The sequence below is a fragment of the Thunnus thynnus genome, chromosome 22 (assembly GCF_963924715.1).
Source record: "Thunnus thynnus chromosome 22, fThuThy2.1, whole genome shotgun sequence".
NCBI classification, from domain to species: domain Eukaryota; kingdom Metazoa; phylum Chordata; class Actinopteri; order Scombriformes; family Scombridae; genus Thunnus; species Thunnus thynnus.
Genome location: NC_089538.1, coordinates 18,892,817 through 18,904,922, shown reverse-complemented (window position 1 = coordinate 18,904,922; position 12,106 = coordinate 18,892,817). Strand labels below are relative to the sequence as shown.

Genomic DNA, 12,106 nt, shown 5'->3' with positions numbered 1-12,106 from the left:
AGAATAATAAAATATAGGAGCACTACGCTATAAAGTTATTATTGAATGTCCTAGTCTATTACCAATCTCAATTGTAGGACTATCAGAGGGGGAATAATTCAATGAAAAAAGATCTCTGACACATCTCTGAATTAATAATGCATTTAATTTGTACTGCACTTCTCATTCGCAGTGAATCTCTAAGTGCTACAGCGTTAAAAACATATAACATAAAGAAAATAGGAAAAAAAGATGATAGAAAATAGACTAGATTATTATCAACCATAGATAATGTCGAAAATTAGCAGGATAATATTATAGGAATAGCCTAATTACAAACATATAGGGTTATTCTAATGTCGTTGCTCTCTTTCTCTCTCTGTCTCTCTCTTTCCCTCCCCAAACACGCACGCATTCACGCACGTGCACCACTCCACCGCTCACACCTCCACAGACACACACACACACACACACACACACACACATACACAGACACACACACATCCTACACACAAGGACCGACAGACCGCTACAGAGCGACAGACAGGCAGGCAAAGCCAAGTCATGGAGGCGATATGGCTCTATCAGTTCCGGCTGATCGTCATCGGGGACTCCACGGTGGGCAAGTCGTGTCTGATCCGGCGGTTCACCGAGGGTCGCTTCGCCCAGGTGTCGGACCCCACCGTCGGCGTGGACTTCTTCTCCCGGCTGGTGGAGATCGAGCCGGGAAAGCGGATCAAGCTGCAGATCTGGGACACCGCGGGTCAGGAGCGCTTCAGGTGAGAAACAGCTGGGTGTGGAGCTTTATGACGAGCATGTAAGTAGGTTTGGTTTGAACTTTGGTAGGGAAACAAAATAATTGTGTATGTGTACTTGCTCTCTATCACTCATATGCACACGTACACACACAAACACACACACATAAAGAGCCTGACTCTGCAAAATATAACTTTACTGAATATGCATTTGCTGACTTGCCTGAAACCAGACTTTATTTTATTGATAGAGTACTTAACTATAAATCTGAGACCAGAATTAATATTTAAAAACAACATATCATACACTGTCACAGTATAGGAGCAGTGGCCAGCCGCAGTGCAGCGCCCGGGGACCAGTGCCAGTGGTAACCTTGGCACTGGTCCCTAACCTTAGAATTCATGTTTTTGATCATTTTATTATGAAAATCCTGTCAGCAGCAGCCTGAGCAGCACAGAGACGTAAAGACAGGTGAGCTGCAGCCTCTCAGGTGATGACGGAGTGATGCTCAAACCTCTCTTTAGATCATCTCAAAAGCTTCTATTTGTATTATTTTTCATTCAGCTCAACTCCTGAATTTATGGTTAGATCTTTCACTATGACGTAAGAGCTCACCTGAGAGGCTGCGGCTCACCGCATGTGCTTCTCTGTGATAAATGACAGTCACAAACAAACCAGTTGGACAAGCTATGGCTAATGTAGCTTATAAATAATGTTCATTAGAGTTAAAGCAGCTAGATTGATTGAAACTGGTAAAAATATTGGTAATGACAATCCAGCAACACCTCAATATTGGTAGGGACATGTCTCTACCGTCCATACCCAAATCTACACCCATACATATAAGTGAATTTGCTATTGTAATATAGTCTTTTATCACCACTCCTACATTTTTACAGTGTTATGGGGAATACTGTGACTATACTGAGTCATTACAATGAGTTTTATCTGATCATAGGCCTATAAAATGTCATTAGTGACCACAGTTTGCCCCTGGTGCTTAATTATGAGGTAATTTATGGTGTCTTGTCATTTACCATGGACTCATTAGTCTATAGCGTACTTATAATATTCCTACAATAATCTCTAATGACAGCATGAGAAGGACAGATTCTTTTAGTTATTCTTTATTTCTTATTCTGTCGATCATCATAATCATTTCGTTTATAAAGTGCCGGTATGTTCCTAGAGCAGGATGGTGCCTTCAAGTGTCTCGTTTTGTCCAACAGTGCAAAGGAAGGACTTTAGTCTTTTGCACACTTGTACACTAACTACGAAAGAGAAAAAGGAAGAACATAAAACAACAAAACTGACTCCTGCACACTGTCAACACTTATAGTAGATTTATTAAATAGCTATAAGTTTCAGTCAGGCGACCTTTATGAGGCATTTTTTGAAATTTTATTGTTTTATTTTATTTGTTTTTTGTTCAACCAACAGTCCAAAACCCAAATATATTGAATTTACAATGATATAAAGCTGAAAAAAGCAGTAAATCACCACATTGAAGTAGCCGGAACCAGTAGATGTTCTCAAAAAATTGACTTAAACATTACACCGATCATCAAAATAGTCGCATTTAATTCTCTTTATCGGCTAATCATTTCAGCTTTTAGGGAGCTATAGCGTTTTCAGATTGCTAATGGACATAAAGGACAGTAAAACAACTCAATAGTGTCTTTGTTGGAGCTTCACCATCTGCTCTTCGGAAACATCTGCTGTCTTCTTCGGTTAAGAGACAATGCTGCACAGTAGGAGGTAAAGCTTTGTATGTTCCTGCAGAAGTGGTTCTTTTGGAGGTAAAACTAGAAGAGGAACTGGGTAGTAAGTGTGAGCAGCACGACCAGTAAAAGAGAAATGCATACTTGCATACTGGAAATTTCAAAGAAGATACCTCACAGTACAGTTAAATACTGTTAGACTGACAAGTGATCGATGGGAAATGTCTCTGACGTGGAGGAAAACAAGGAAGTTGAAGTTTGACACTCTAATTTTTTTTTATGGGAACTGTAAAGGTCACACAGGGTTAAATGTTTCCAAATCTCTTGTGGATATTTGATTAGAAAATAAAGCAGCTGCTTTTACAGAACTGAGAGAAGAAGACCTGCAGCTGACCCCCTTTTCTCAGAAAGTGAAAATGTTAATTTTTTTTACAGAGATCAATTAAGTATCACATCATCACAAGACAACAGCTGACACCAAGGAACTTAATTTAATTTTACTTAACTTTCATATCAAGACTAACATATGTTATAATATATCAAAATGTAGAAAATATACAGTATAAATTTCTGTCTTTAAAGACATAAATGAATGTTTAAAGACAGTATCTACATGAGAAATTTATCTATAAAATCTTAAACTATTGGAGAATTAATTTAGTTCACATCTCAACATCCAAATACCCCAAATTCAGGGTCTAAAGTGTATTTTGCTGAGGAAACAGGTAATATTAGAGAACTTAACGACATAGCCTAGAGGTCTAAAAACTCGAATTACTACCTGAAACTAATTTGTTTGCTTGGGCAGGACAAAGAGCTGTTATTCAAATGAGCGTTTGAATGAGACAAGCAGAGCATACGACTGGAGGGGATGTTTCTGACAAGTAAACAACTGGAAGTGCTCCTAATATTTTCATAATTTTTTTGAGGAAAAAGGTCTGAAGAGGAATTGAACACGGTTAGATTTCACACTGTCAAAAAAAGTCATTTCAAATTATGTTAATTAACCACATTAAACCAACTTAAGCTGTGAGGTTATATCATTATGACTTATAATATCTTTTAAAAACAGGTAAGAAACGCTGTTGCTACAATAATAGACAGACAGGATTCAGTTAGTTCTTTACAAGATATATTACAGCATGTTTTCATTTAAAGTAACTCATCATGTATAATATGAGTCCTTTTGCATCATCCACTTATGTAACGCTTCATTAATGAGTCCAGTTTCATGCATAAAAGGGTTTTCTGTCATCTTCTTCCAATGTGCATGAAGCTGGAAAACAGTCTGAAGAAGTCAAACAACTTCAGCGACATCAGTGTAAAGAGCGACTTTATCGTGAGACCAGCACATTTTGGGTTGTGCAATTTGTTAGTAATTGTAGGCAAAATCTTGAAAGAAAAGCCCAGTTTAAATCAAGTAAATATTAATTAAGTATTCATTTATATTTGGAAACTTTGTCTTTAGACAGATTTCATATTTTTTGCACCATTAGCTGACCTGCGGTGCACTAGCTGTCAGACTTTTTTCACGCCATTAATTGGAATGAATTCATATGAAGTGCACCAATTGAACACATCATTATTTCCCTTATAGTTAGTGAAAAATTACAGTTCTTCTCCAGGAATGGGTGTAAAATCAATTATTTTCATTTAACATGCAATGCTTGACTGCGAGTGCACAAAATGTCCTTAGTTGTGTGATTTTTTCTTCTTTTTCTTTCTTCTTCATGCTAAAAACAGGTACAAGACACATTCTTATTTTAAAAAAATAACAAAAAATATCAGAAAACAACAGAAAAGAGTCAAAGATGTTGTTATATTTTGTCATTAGCCCACTTTTGAGCGTTTGTAGTTGTGATTCAACGCATTCAAACACTGCAGCAGCAGCGGCAGCCATAAAAAGAGGAGTCCATAAAATGTCACATGTACCCCTCAGTAAGACAATTACCAACTCAATGACTAAGTAGCTGAAAACTGGAGGAACAGTAAAGAAAGCGCTGAGATAAAAACGTTCTACGTGAGAACCCTGCAGTCCGTAGATGAAGCTGTAACGAATTACGTCTCGTAGCTTAAAATGCATCTTCACACATGCCTGCACACACACACGGTTACAGCTCAACTCCTCGTCTTGACAGAAGGGGGACTGGTCTCACCTGTCAGCATGATTAGCGTCTCCATGGCAACTGCGGCCCGTCCCTCGGAGACCTTTTTCAAACGCCGAGAGGCCATTTTGAGGACAAGTCTCTGAGTGTTTCTCACAATTAGATTCTTGATCCTGCACCGTACTGTAGGATATGAGTTTAAGAGTCACTTCATGTAGAGCAGAGAAGCCTTTAATCTTTGTTTCATTGCTTTTTTAAGACCTCTCTTAAATTAGATGTACACCATCTGAAGAAAAGTGGTTTCTGTGCTGGTATGTTACAGTTATATAGTCCACTGAAAGCCTTAATATTGATTTAAAAACTGAAGAATAAGGTCATTCTTCTTCCTTAAGTCGTATAACTAGCTCGTTATATTTTACATCTTCACATCTTTCATTTTTACTGCAGAAATATTGTTTTGTTATGTGTTTGTGTATTTCTTGATACAAGTGCACTAAACAGACTTACTGTGTCTTGTTTCAAGATCATTACATTCATTTCCAGTTATAGTTCCCAAAGGTGAGAAAACAGCACTGTGAGAGTAAAGTGGGATCACACCGTCTCGTTAACAGAAAAAAAAGGCTCTTGATGGCTGAATATGAGAGTATGTTAGAGCTGCAACCATCAGTCCATTAATTGATTAATCAATAGACAGACAATTAATCTGCTATCAGCTATTTTGATAATCGAATAATCGTCATTTTTTAAGCAAAAATGCAAAACATTTGCTGGTTCAAAGCTCTCACATGTGGAGATGTGTTGATTTTGTTGTTTACATTACTGTATATGTAATATTTTGGGGTTTCAGGACTGTTTTTTGGACAAAATAAGACATTTGACAACATCACCTTTGACTCCAGGACACCTTCCTCTGTTTACTTTGAAAATAATCGTTAGTTGCAGCCGTGGACTATACAGCCATATATGCAGGATTTGATATGAATATAATACATATGATTAGATATACTATACATGACTTGATTACACATAAAATAAAAAACAAAGATCCTTTTACTTGGTTTTTGAGACACATCTCATAGTTTCATTTAAATGATTTTGTCACACATACTTTCCCCAAAGGTCAAGAATGATTGATTGAACGTTTTTGTAGCTGAGTGCTGAAGAGGATCGTTATGTTAAAGCCATTAAGAACAGGAGACACTGATTGATTTGGAGCTTTAAATATAAACCACAAGGATTTAACTGAAATTAGCTGTAGGTTGTAGGTCACACTTGTGTTTCTATTCATCTTGAACATCGTACTGCTTTCTGTGGCAGAAAATGTCAAGTATAGTAATATTTTTCTTATCGTCAAGGAATTCCATGAAAAGACCAAAACCAACAATGAATTGATCCTATTAACAAGTAAAGCTTGATGTATCTCATTCCTACAGTATGTGCTGTAGAGCGCCATTGTTGAAACTATTAAAAACACATCAATGAGCCACACAGTTGCATTAGATGACATGTTTTTTTCCCCTAAAATCAACATGAATACTTAAGTTTATTTTGAGTCAGTTCCACATAAGCCGTCCTGCTGCTGGAAACACTCACCAGAGCACCAAATGTGTATTCATCGGCAGCTGAAAATAGTCCCCAACAAATGCAACATTTACTCCTGTTTGAGTAAAGTTATTTTGGAATTACTCTATACATTTGTGACCAATTTTTAGTGGACACAAATTGGGTTTAGGACTGAGTGGCGCAGACAGGCTCAGGAAGTCAGAAAGTATTGAGAGACGGACTAACACATTGTTGGTTTTGGTCTTTTCATGGGATCTGTTGACAGTAAGAGGAAATATAGAATAATGTCAGCTTTATCCGTTATGTTTAGACCCACATCCCAAATGGTGCACACAAGGATATTTATTTAAATTTGTTATGAGGTGTTTTGTTGTGTTTCTATTACTCTGCAATGTGGAACTGATTTAGTGGAACCAAGTTGTCAGATATAAAGCTACCAGAAAATTTCCTTTCATGAGTCTTTATAAGGTTGCCATTTTGACTGAAGAAGCCATTTTGGGAAAGAATTTAAGATGTTTTTCTTACATATTTGGGGATTTTGTGACACTGCAGTTGATTTTACACTTTGTGCAACATGCATCAGGATCTGTGTACAGCCTCTCCTCTGATTTTAATCCACCTCATCTTCCTCGTCTGTTTTCTTTTTCTCCTACTGACGACTCACATTTAGTCTTAGTCACTGCTGTTTCATCTGCGTGGTCCTTCTTTCCATAAATATATATATATGTGTGTGTGTGTGTGTGTGTCGAATCAAGTGAATCACTTGCCGGCTCTGAGTTTTTGCCACCTCCTTACTGTATTCTCTCCATCGACTAATCCTCCCCTCTTCCTCTTTCATGACGCGGCTCTCTTTCCGTCTCTTGCTCAAGTCTGTAATTTTCCTTCTCGTTATATTTATGTTGACATTCTCTCCGTGAGGATACTGTGGGAAGATAAGACGTGATCATAGAGAGAGAGGGGGTTGGTGTGTCTTGGTGTGTGCACGCGGGGTGCCACATCTTGTCAAAATCTAGCGGCATTTCTCCTCTCAAGTCGGGCTGCAGTGGTTAGTTATGTAAAATCAAACAACATGATTGGAGTTTCCACTGGAATTCAGCATTTTTAAAGGTTGATATTGATATTATTTTATCAGAGTTACTTGTTTGTGTGGTAATTAATGGGAAAAAATTGGTATATCGGCAATAATGATATATTATCCCATCTCATTTTCAGTTTAAATGACTCATGATGGTCAGAGGAGACACTAAAAATGCATTAAAAATCTAATGAATTTAAAGTTCCCCTCCAGTCAAAAGTTTTGCTCTTCGTTGGCTGTTTGAGCATCAATGTGCAGAATGATGTAAGTGCAGAGTTTGACGAAGGCTGTTTTCACATTCAGCTACTGAAAGAGCAAAGTTGCTCCGTGCTCACCAAAAATCTGAGTTTAACGCGTGTGCAACGAGCATGTGACATCACAACTAATTTGGAAGCCAGTTGAGCTCCGGTACGCAACTTACACAAGTGTGATGTGGAAACTTGAAGCCTCCAGTGTGCAAACACTGAGAATAGACTTTACAGCGAAGGAGACGTCTTGTCTCCGGCAGGTACATTGTTGAAATAAGTTATATTTTCATATTCATAGATTCTGGATTTTTAATGATGTAGAAGGAGTAGGTGTCATTTTGACAATTTCTAACCAGGTAATTGACCTTTCTTACTGAAAAACCACATCAGACACAAATTATTATTCCAAGCCGACTATTTTATACGACTTGTCTGCAGGAGATCTTTAAATTAAAAACTGGTTAAACAAAACACGTCAGAGCGGTTCATTGGAGCAGATAATAGTCTGACTAGTAATCACAATATTTAGCAATTTCTATATAATCTTTTCTTGGTATATCAAGTTACTTTGCCTTCCAAGGACCATTTCTTAAAATAACATTTTTCTTTGCTCTATCCTCTGTTAAAGAATATAGTAAAGGGATCGTTCATTAGTATGTGAAATCAAACAGTTTTGTTATCTGAATTGTCAAACAAAATTGTTCAGAATAGCTGGCAAAATGATCACAGCTATCTCCCTCCATCTGATTTGTTATCCGACTTCTCAGCTCCTCCACCTGACACCTCTCTCACTTCTCATCTTTCCTTCTCTCACACCTCGTCATCCATTTTTCCTCCTGACTTTATCTCTTTTTTTGTTTGCATCTTCACTAAATGTCTCTTTATCTTGAATGCAGATAACGGTCCTTTGTTTCTTGGTATAATCAACCAACATTCCCTTTCACTCTAATTTGCGTCTCTTCCCGTCGCTCTCTGCATCACGTTTACTGAGACAAACTTGGCAAATGAATTGTCTCTGGCTCTGATTTTTTTTTAATCTTTCCCTCCATTTTCTGGCCTCTGCAGGTCCATCACCAGGGCTTACTACCGTAACTCGGTGGGCGGTCTCCTCCTGTTCGACATCACCAATCGCCGCTCTTTCCAGAACGTTCACGATTGGCTGGAGGAGGCTCGCAGTCACGTCCAGCCCCACAGCATCGTCTTCCTATTGGTGGGCCACAAGTGTGACCTTGAGGCACAGCGCCAGGTATGTACGGTGTAAAAGTGAATGGAAATGTGAACACAACAGTTTCTCATGAGGCTGTAGTGTGTTAAAATGTGTTGCTGGGGATAGTGACTCTTTTAAATGTTACGTAATATACAATTTATCAAAGTGTGCAGCATTAAAAATAACCTTTTGTTCACATTTAGTGCATTTATTTTTAGTACATTTATTTCAGTGATAAATTCTCTTGGGGCAGCTGGCAGACAGAAAGTAAAAATATCACCATTGAAATTTAGACATTACAGGATGACACTGCACAACAGTGTGTCTACACTTGTACAGTAAAATCTTGTGCGAGCAGGATAAAAATCAAATAAACCAGGAAATTATGTAAGCTTTCCCGTCTTAGCCACTTCATTGTGATCTTGATCTGTCTTCTCTAATCAGTTAATGTAGAAGGCTAATTTACTTGCCACTTAGCTGGCTACATCTCAAAAGTGTTAGTGATGCTACTCAGTGCATGTGGTATGATGTTTCTGTTCAGTCTGATGCAGTTCAGTAATGTTGCCAAATGATTTTAAGCAGTTTCTGAGTGTGCAGTCTGTCTTATATCAGCAAAAAATCAAAGACTTTGAAGCAACATAGTCACACACACTCAGTTGACGCATTAATGCCCTTGCCTGACCAAAACAGTTGCTGTCTTATTTCTTTTTTCTTGTTATAGGTTTCTGTGCAGTAGTGGATTTGTTTTATAGCAGGTTATTCACAGCTCACGGTCACCTGCTTACTCCATTTTGTCTCCATGTTAAATCTTTTGATTAGCTGCCAAATTTAGGGGACCATATTATAAATCTCCCAGCCAGTGGCAAGGGTAGTCTTGTGTACAGTACATGCACAAAGCTTCAGTGCTGGATACAAACAACAAAACAACAAAAATACAACTGAAAGGTACCTGCACACTAGAATGAGAACTCTGTTTAATTGGCAACGTTTCGGCGCCAACGCAAAACAACTCCATCTGATTCCATTTTGGAGAGATGGGGAAGAACTAGCCGTCTGCAAATTACAATTAAATGTACCAACAGGTGTCAACGACATGAATTTTCTTTTCTTTTGTCCTAAGTTCTGGTCTAAACTCAAAACCTTGAGCTGCAGACTTAATTAAACTGAACAACAGCTGTTCTTTTGGCTTTGTCACTTAGCTACATAGCCATCAGGCAAAGCTAACATCATCTAAACACAGTCAGATGTACCAGTAGCTAAGTTATTACCTCATTGTTGATAATAGCACAAAGGTCCACCATGTGTTTTAGATTCTTTTGAGACTTCTAATAACCCTTTTCAACCACAGGAACATTTCCAGGAACCTTTATTTTACCCGCATTACAACTGATTTCTTACTTAGTGGTAGTACTTCTTTTGGCCCAGGAACTATTGGATGGACATTGTGTAAATCCGTTAAGCTAATTTTCCTGATCTTCATGGTTCTTCAAACACTAACTAGAGTGCACAAAAGGGATTTTTATTTCCTTATTCAGATCCCATGCATTAGTTCCTCATGCGATTTGGTCAACAAGGGGCTTAAGTTGACCTCTGCTGATCTCTGCTGTCGTCCTAAGAGTGTACATCTACCAGCCATTGACTTGCCAAATTCCCACATGTGAAAGTCTCTTCTAATCTCATTTCATCTTGTAGGTGACCCGCCAGGAGGCAGAGAAGCTGGCAGGGGCGTACGGGATGCGCTACGTCGAGACGTCGGCCCGTGACGCCATCAACGTTGAGCACGCCTTCACCGAGCTGACCAGGGACATCTTCGCCTTGGTGCGGTCTGGTGACATCACAATCCAGGAGGGCTGGGAGGGTGTGAAGAGCGGGTTCGTCCCCAACGTGGTTCACTCCTCAGAGGAAGTGACCAAGAGTGACCGCCGCTGTCTCTGTTGATCTGGGAAGAGCTGGAACGATGGGACTGGTGGAGACAAGGGGAGGGAACCAGGGAGGATTCAGAGGGGAGTGGCTGACGGACTGAGGTGTCAGCCCTCTGACTGAAACTGTTGGTAACCCTCAGTTGTTCTTTCTTCAGACTGGATACGGAGGAGGATATTTGAGGAATTTCAGTGAATAGGCTGGCTGAAGGCGATGAAGAACACCTTAAACGTGGGTGGACAGCTGGAGGCTTGTGCCCATTTCTGTTCATATACGTTAAATTTCCTGGAGAGGAAGGATCACAAATGCTCAATTACTTGCGAGGGTTCCCATAATTCAGTTCCTTTAGTTTTGTTTTGGGCTTCTTGCCTGAAAATCCCTCCTTGAAAGTCTTAGAAAGGCCGTAGAAAGAGGATCAACTTAGGTTCTTCACAAAATACGCTCTTGACTTGTTTAACCTTTCTTTCTCCGCTCATCTCTTCCTTCACCTCTCCTTCCGCTACTTCTTAATCTTATCCTCTAAGTTGGTGTCCAACATTCTCTCAGCACATATCATTCAAAACGTTTTAGTCAGCACCCTTAGATTCAACTTCCCTCATCGACAAGAGTTGCGTTTCTCTTGTGCTGGCATTTTGCTCCACATTCCACTATCAGAGCTCAATGGAGGAGTCCTGGAGGTCCCAAATTTAATAAGGGAAGACAGATTTCATTCCTGGAGCTATGATTTTGTTGGGAACTGTCTCTTTGGAACAATTTGGGCCTCCAGTGAGCTTAATGACATTGACTACATGGTTGTATCCACCATCATTCTGCTAAATAACGCACTATAACGAAACACCATCACCCATCCAGTTCCCAATGGACTCCTTAAGCAGGAAGAGACAACTTGTACAGCTTAACTGACCAAGGTGGACGAGCTTAACAACTCTTACCTGCCTTAAACTGGGAACTTTTTTTGGTGGACTAATAGGAATGTTGGAGCCAGAAAGCACCTTAATAGCCAATGTCCACCATAACATAACAGGAGCCTCATTTGGGACATTTGAAAGGTGATAATCAGCAAACTGGAGATAATTTATTTCTTGAAGGCAAAGCAAAGCAAACAGGGGAGGACCAAACCGCGCAGAGGGAATCTGAAGGAACGGACTCCACAAAAGAAGCAGCCACATTACCTACAATGCACGCATACGGACTGAAGTGTACCATGATTTAATCAAGTAAAGAAGGTCCAATTGGCAGATATTAAATTAATCCAACAAAGATACAGGCACAGAGGTTTACATGTCATTTTTTAATGTGTGAGTGCGCGCATGTTTAATATCCCATCAAACGTTTGTTTTCAGTTTATTATGCTCCAAGGCAACAGGTTGATGCAAGTGCCAGAGTTACTTGGGGAAGTTACTTCATGTGTCTTGGGTAAATCAGATAGCTACGCCTCAAAAAAACTCAACTGTAACTGCAAACAAGATGCATTAGAGACAGATTGAAATTCAAAAGGCCTGTTTGACCACAGACATTTTGACTTACCATGT

The 12,106-nt window shown here is 39.2% G+C and overlaps 1 protein-coding gene across 1 annotated transcript; it reads left to right on the top strand.

The window, feature by feature from the left end:
- The first annotated feature begins 434 nt into the window (after positions 1-434).
- rab39bb (RAB39B, member RAS oncogene family b) lies at positions 435-12,106 on the top strand. The gene is made up of 3 exons (XM_067578988.1): positions 435-758; positions 8,513-8,693; positions 10,347-12,106. Exons 1-3 carry the CDS (start codon positions 544-546, stop codon positions 10,590-10,592), a joined length of 642 nt encoding a protein of 213 aa, XP_067435089.1. The 5' UTR covers positions 435-543; the 3' UTR covers positions 10,593-12,106.

Bases quoted from the DNA above. Each gene is read 5' to 3' on its own strand.
- rab39bb (XM_067578988.1), top strand. From the start codon at position 544: ATGGAGGCGATATGGCTCTATCAGTTCCGGCTGATCGTCATCGGGGAC. The intron at 759-8,512 runs GTGAGAAACAGC...TGGCCTCTGCAG, and splicing joins GCGGGTCAGGAGCGCTTCAG to GTCCATCACCAGGGCTTACT. The intron at 8,694-10,346 runs GTATGTACGGTG...TTCATCTTGTAG, and splicing joins ACCTTGAGGCACAGCGCCAG to GTGACCCGCCAGGAGGCAGA.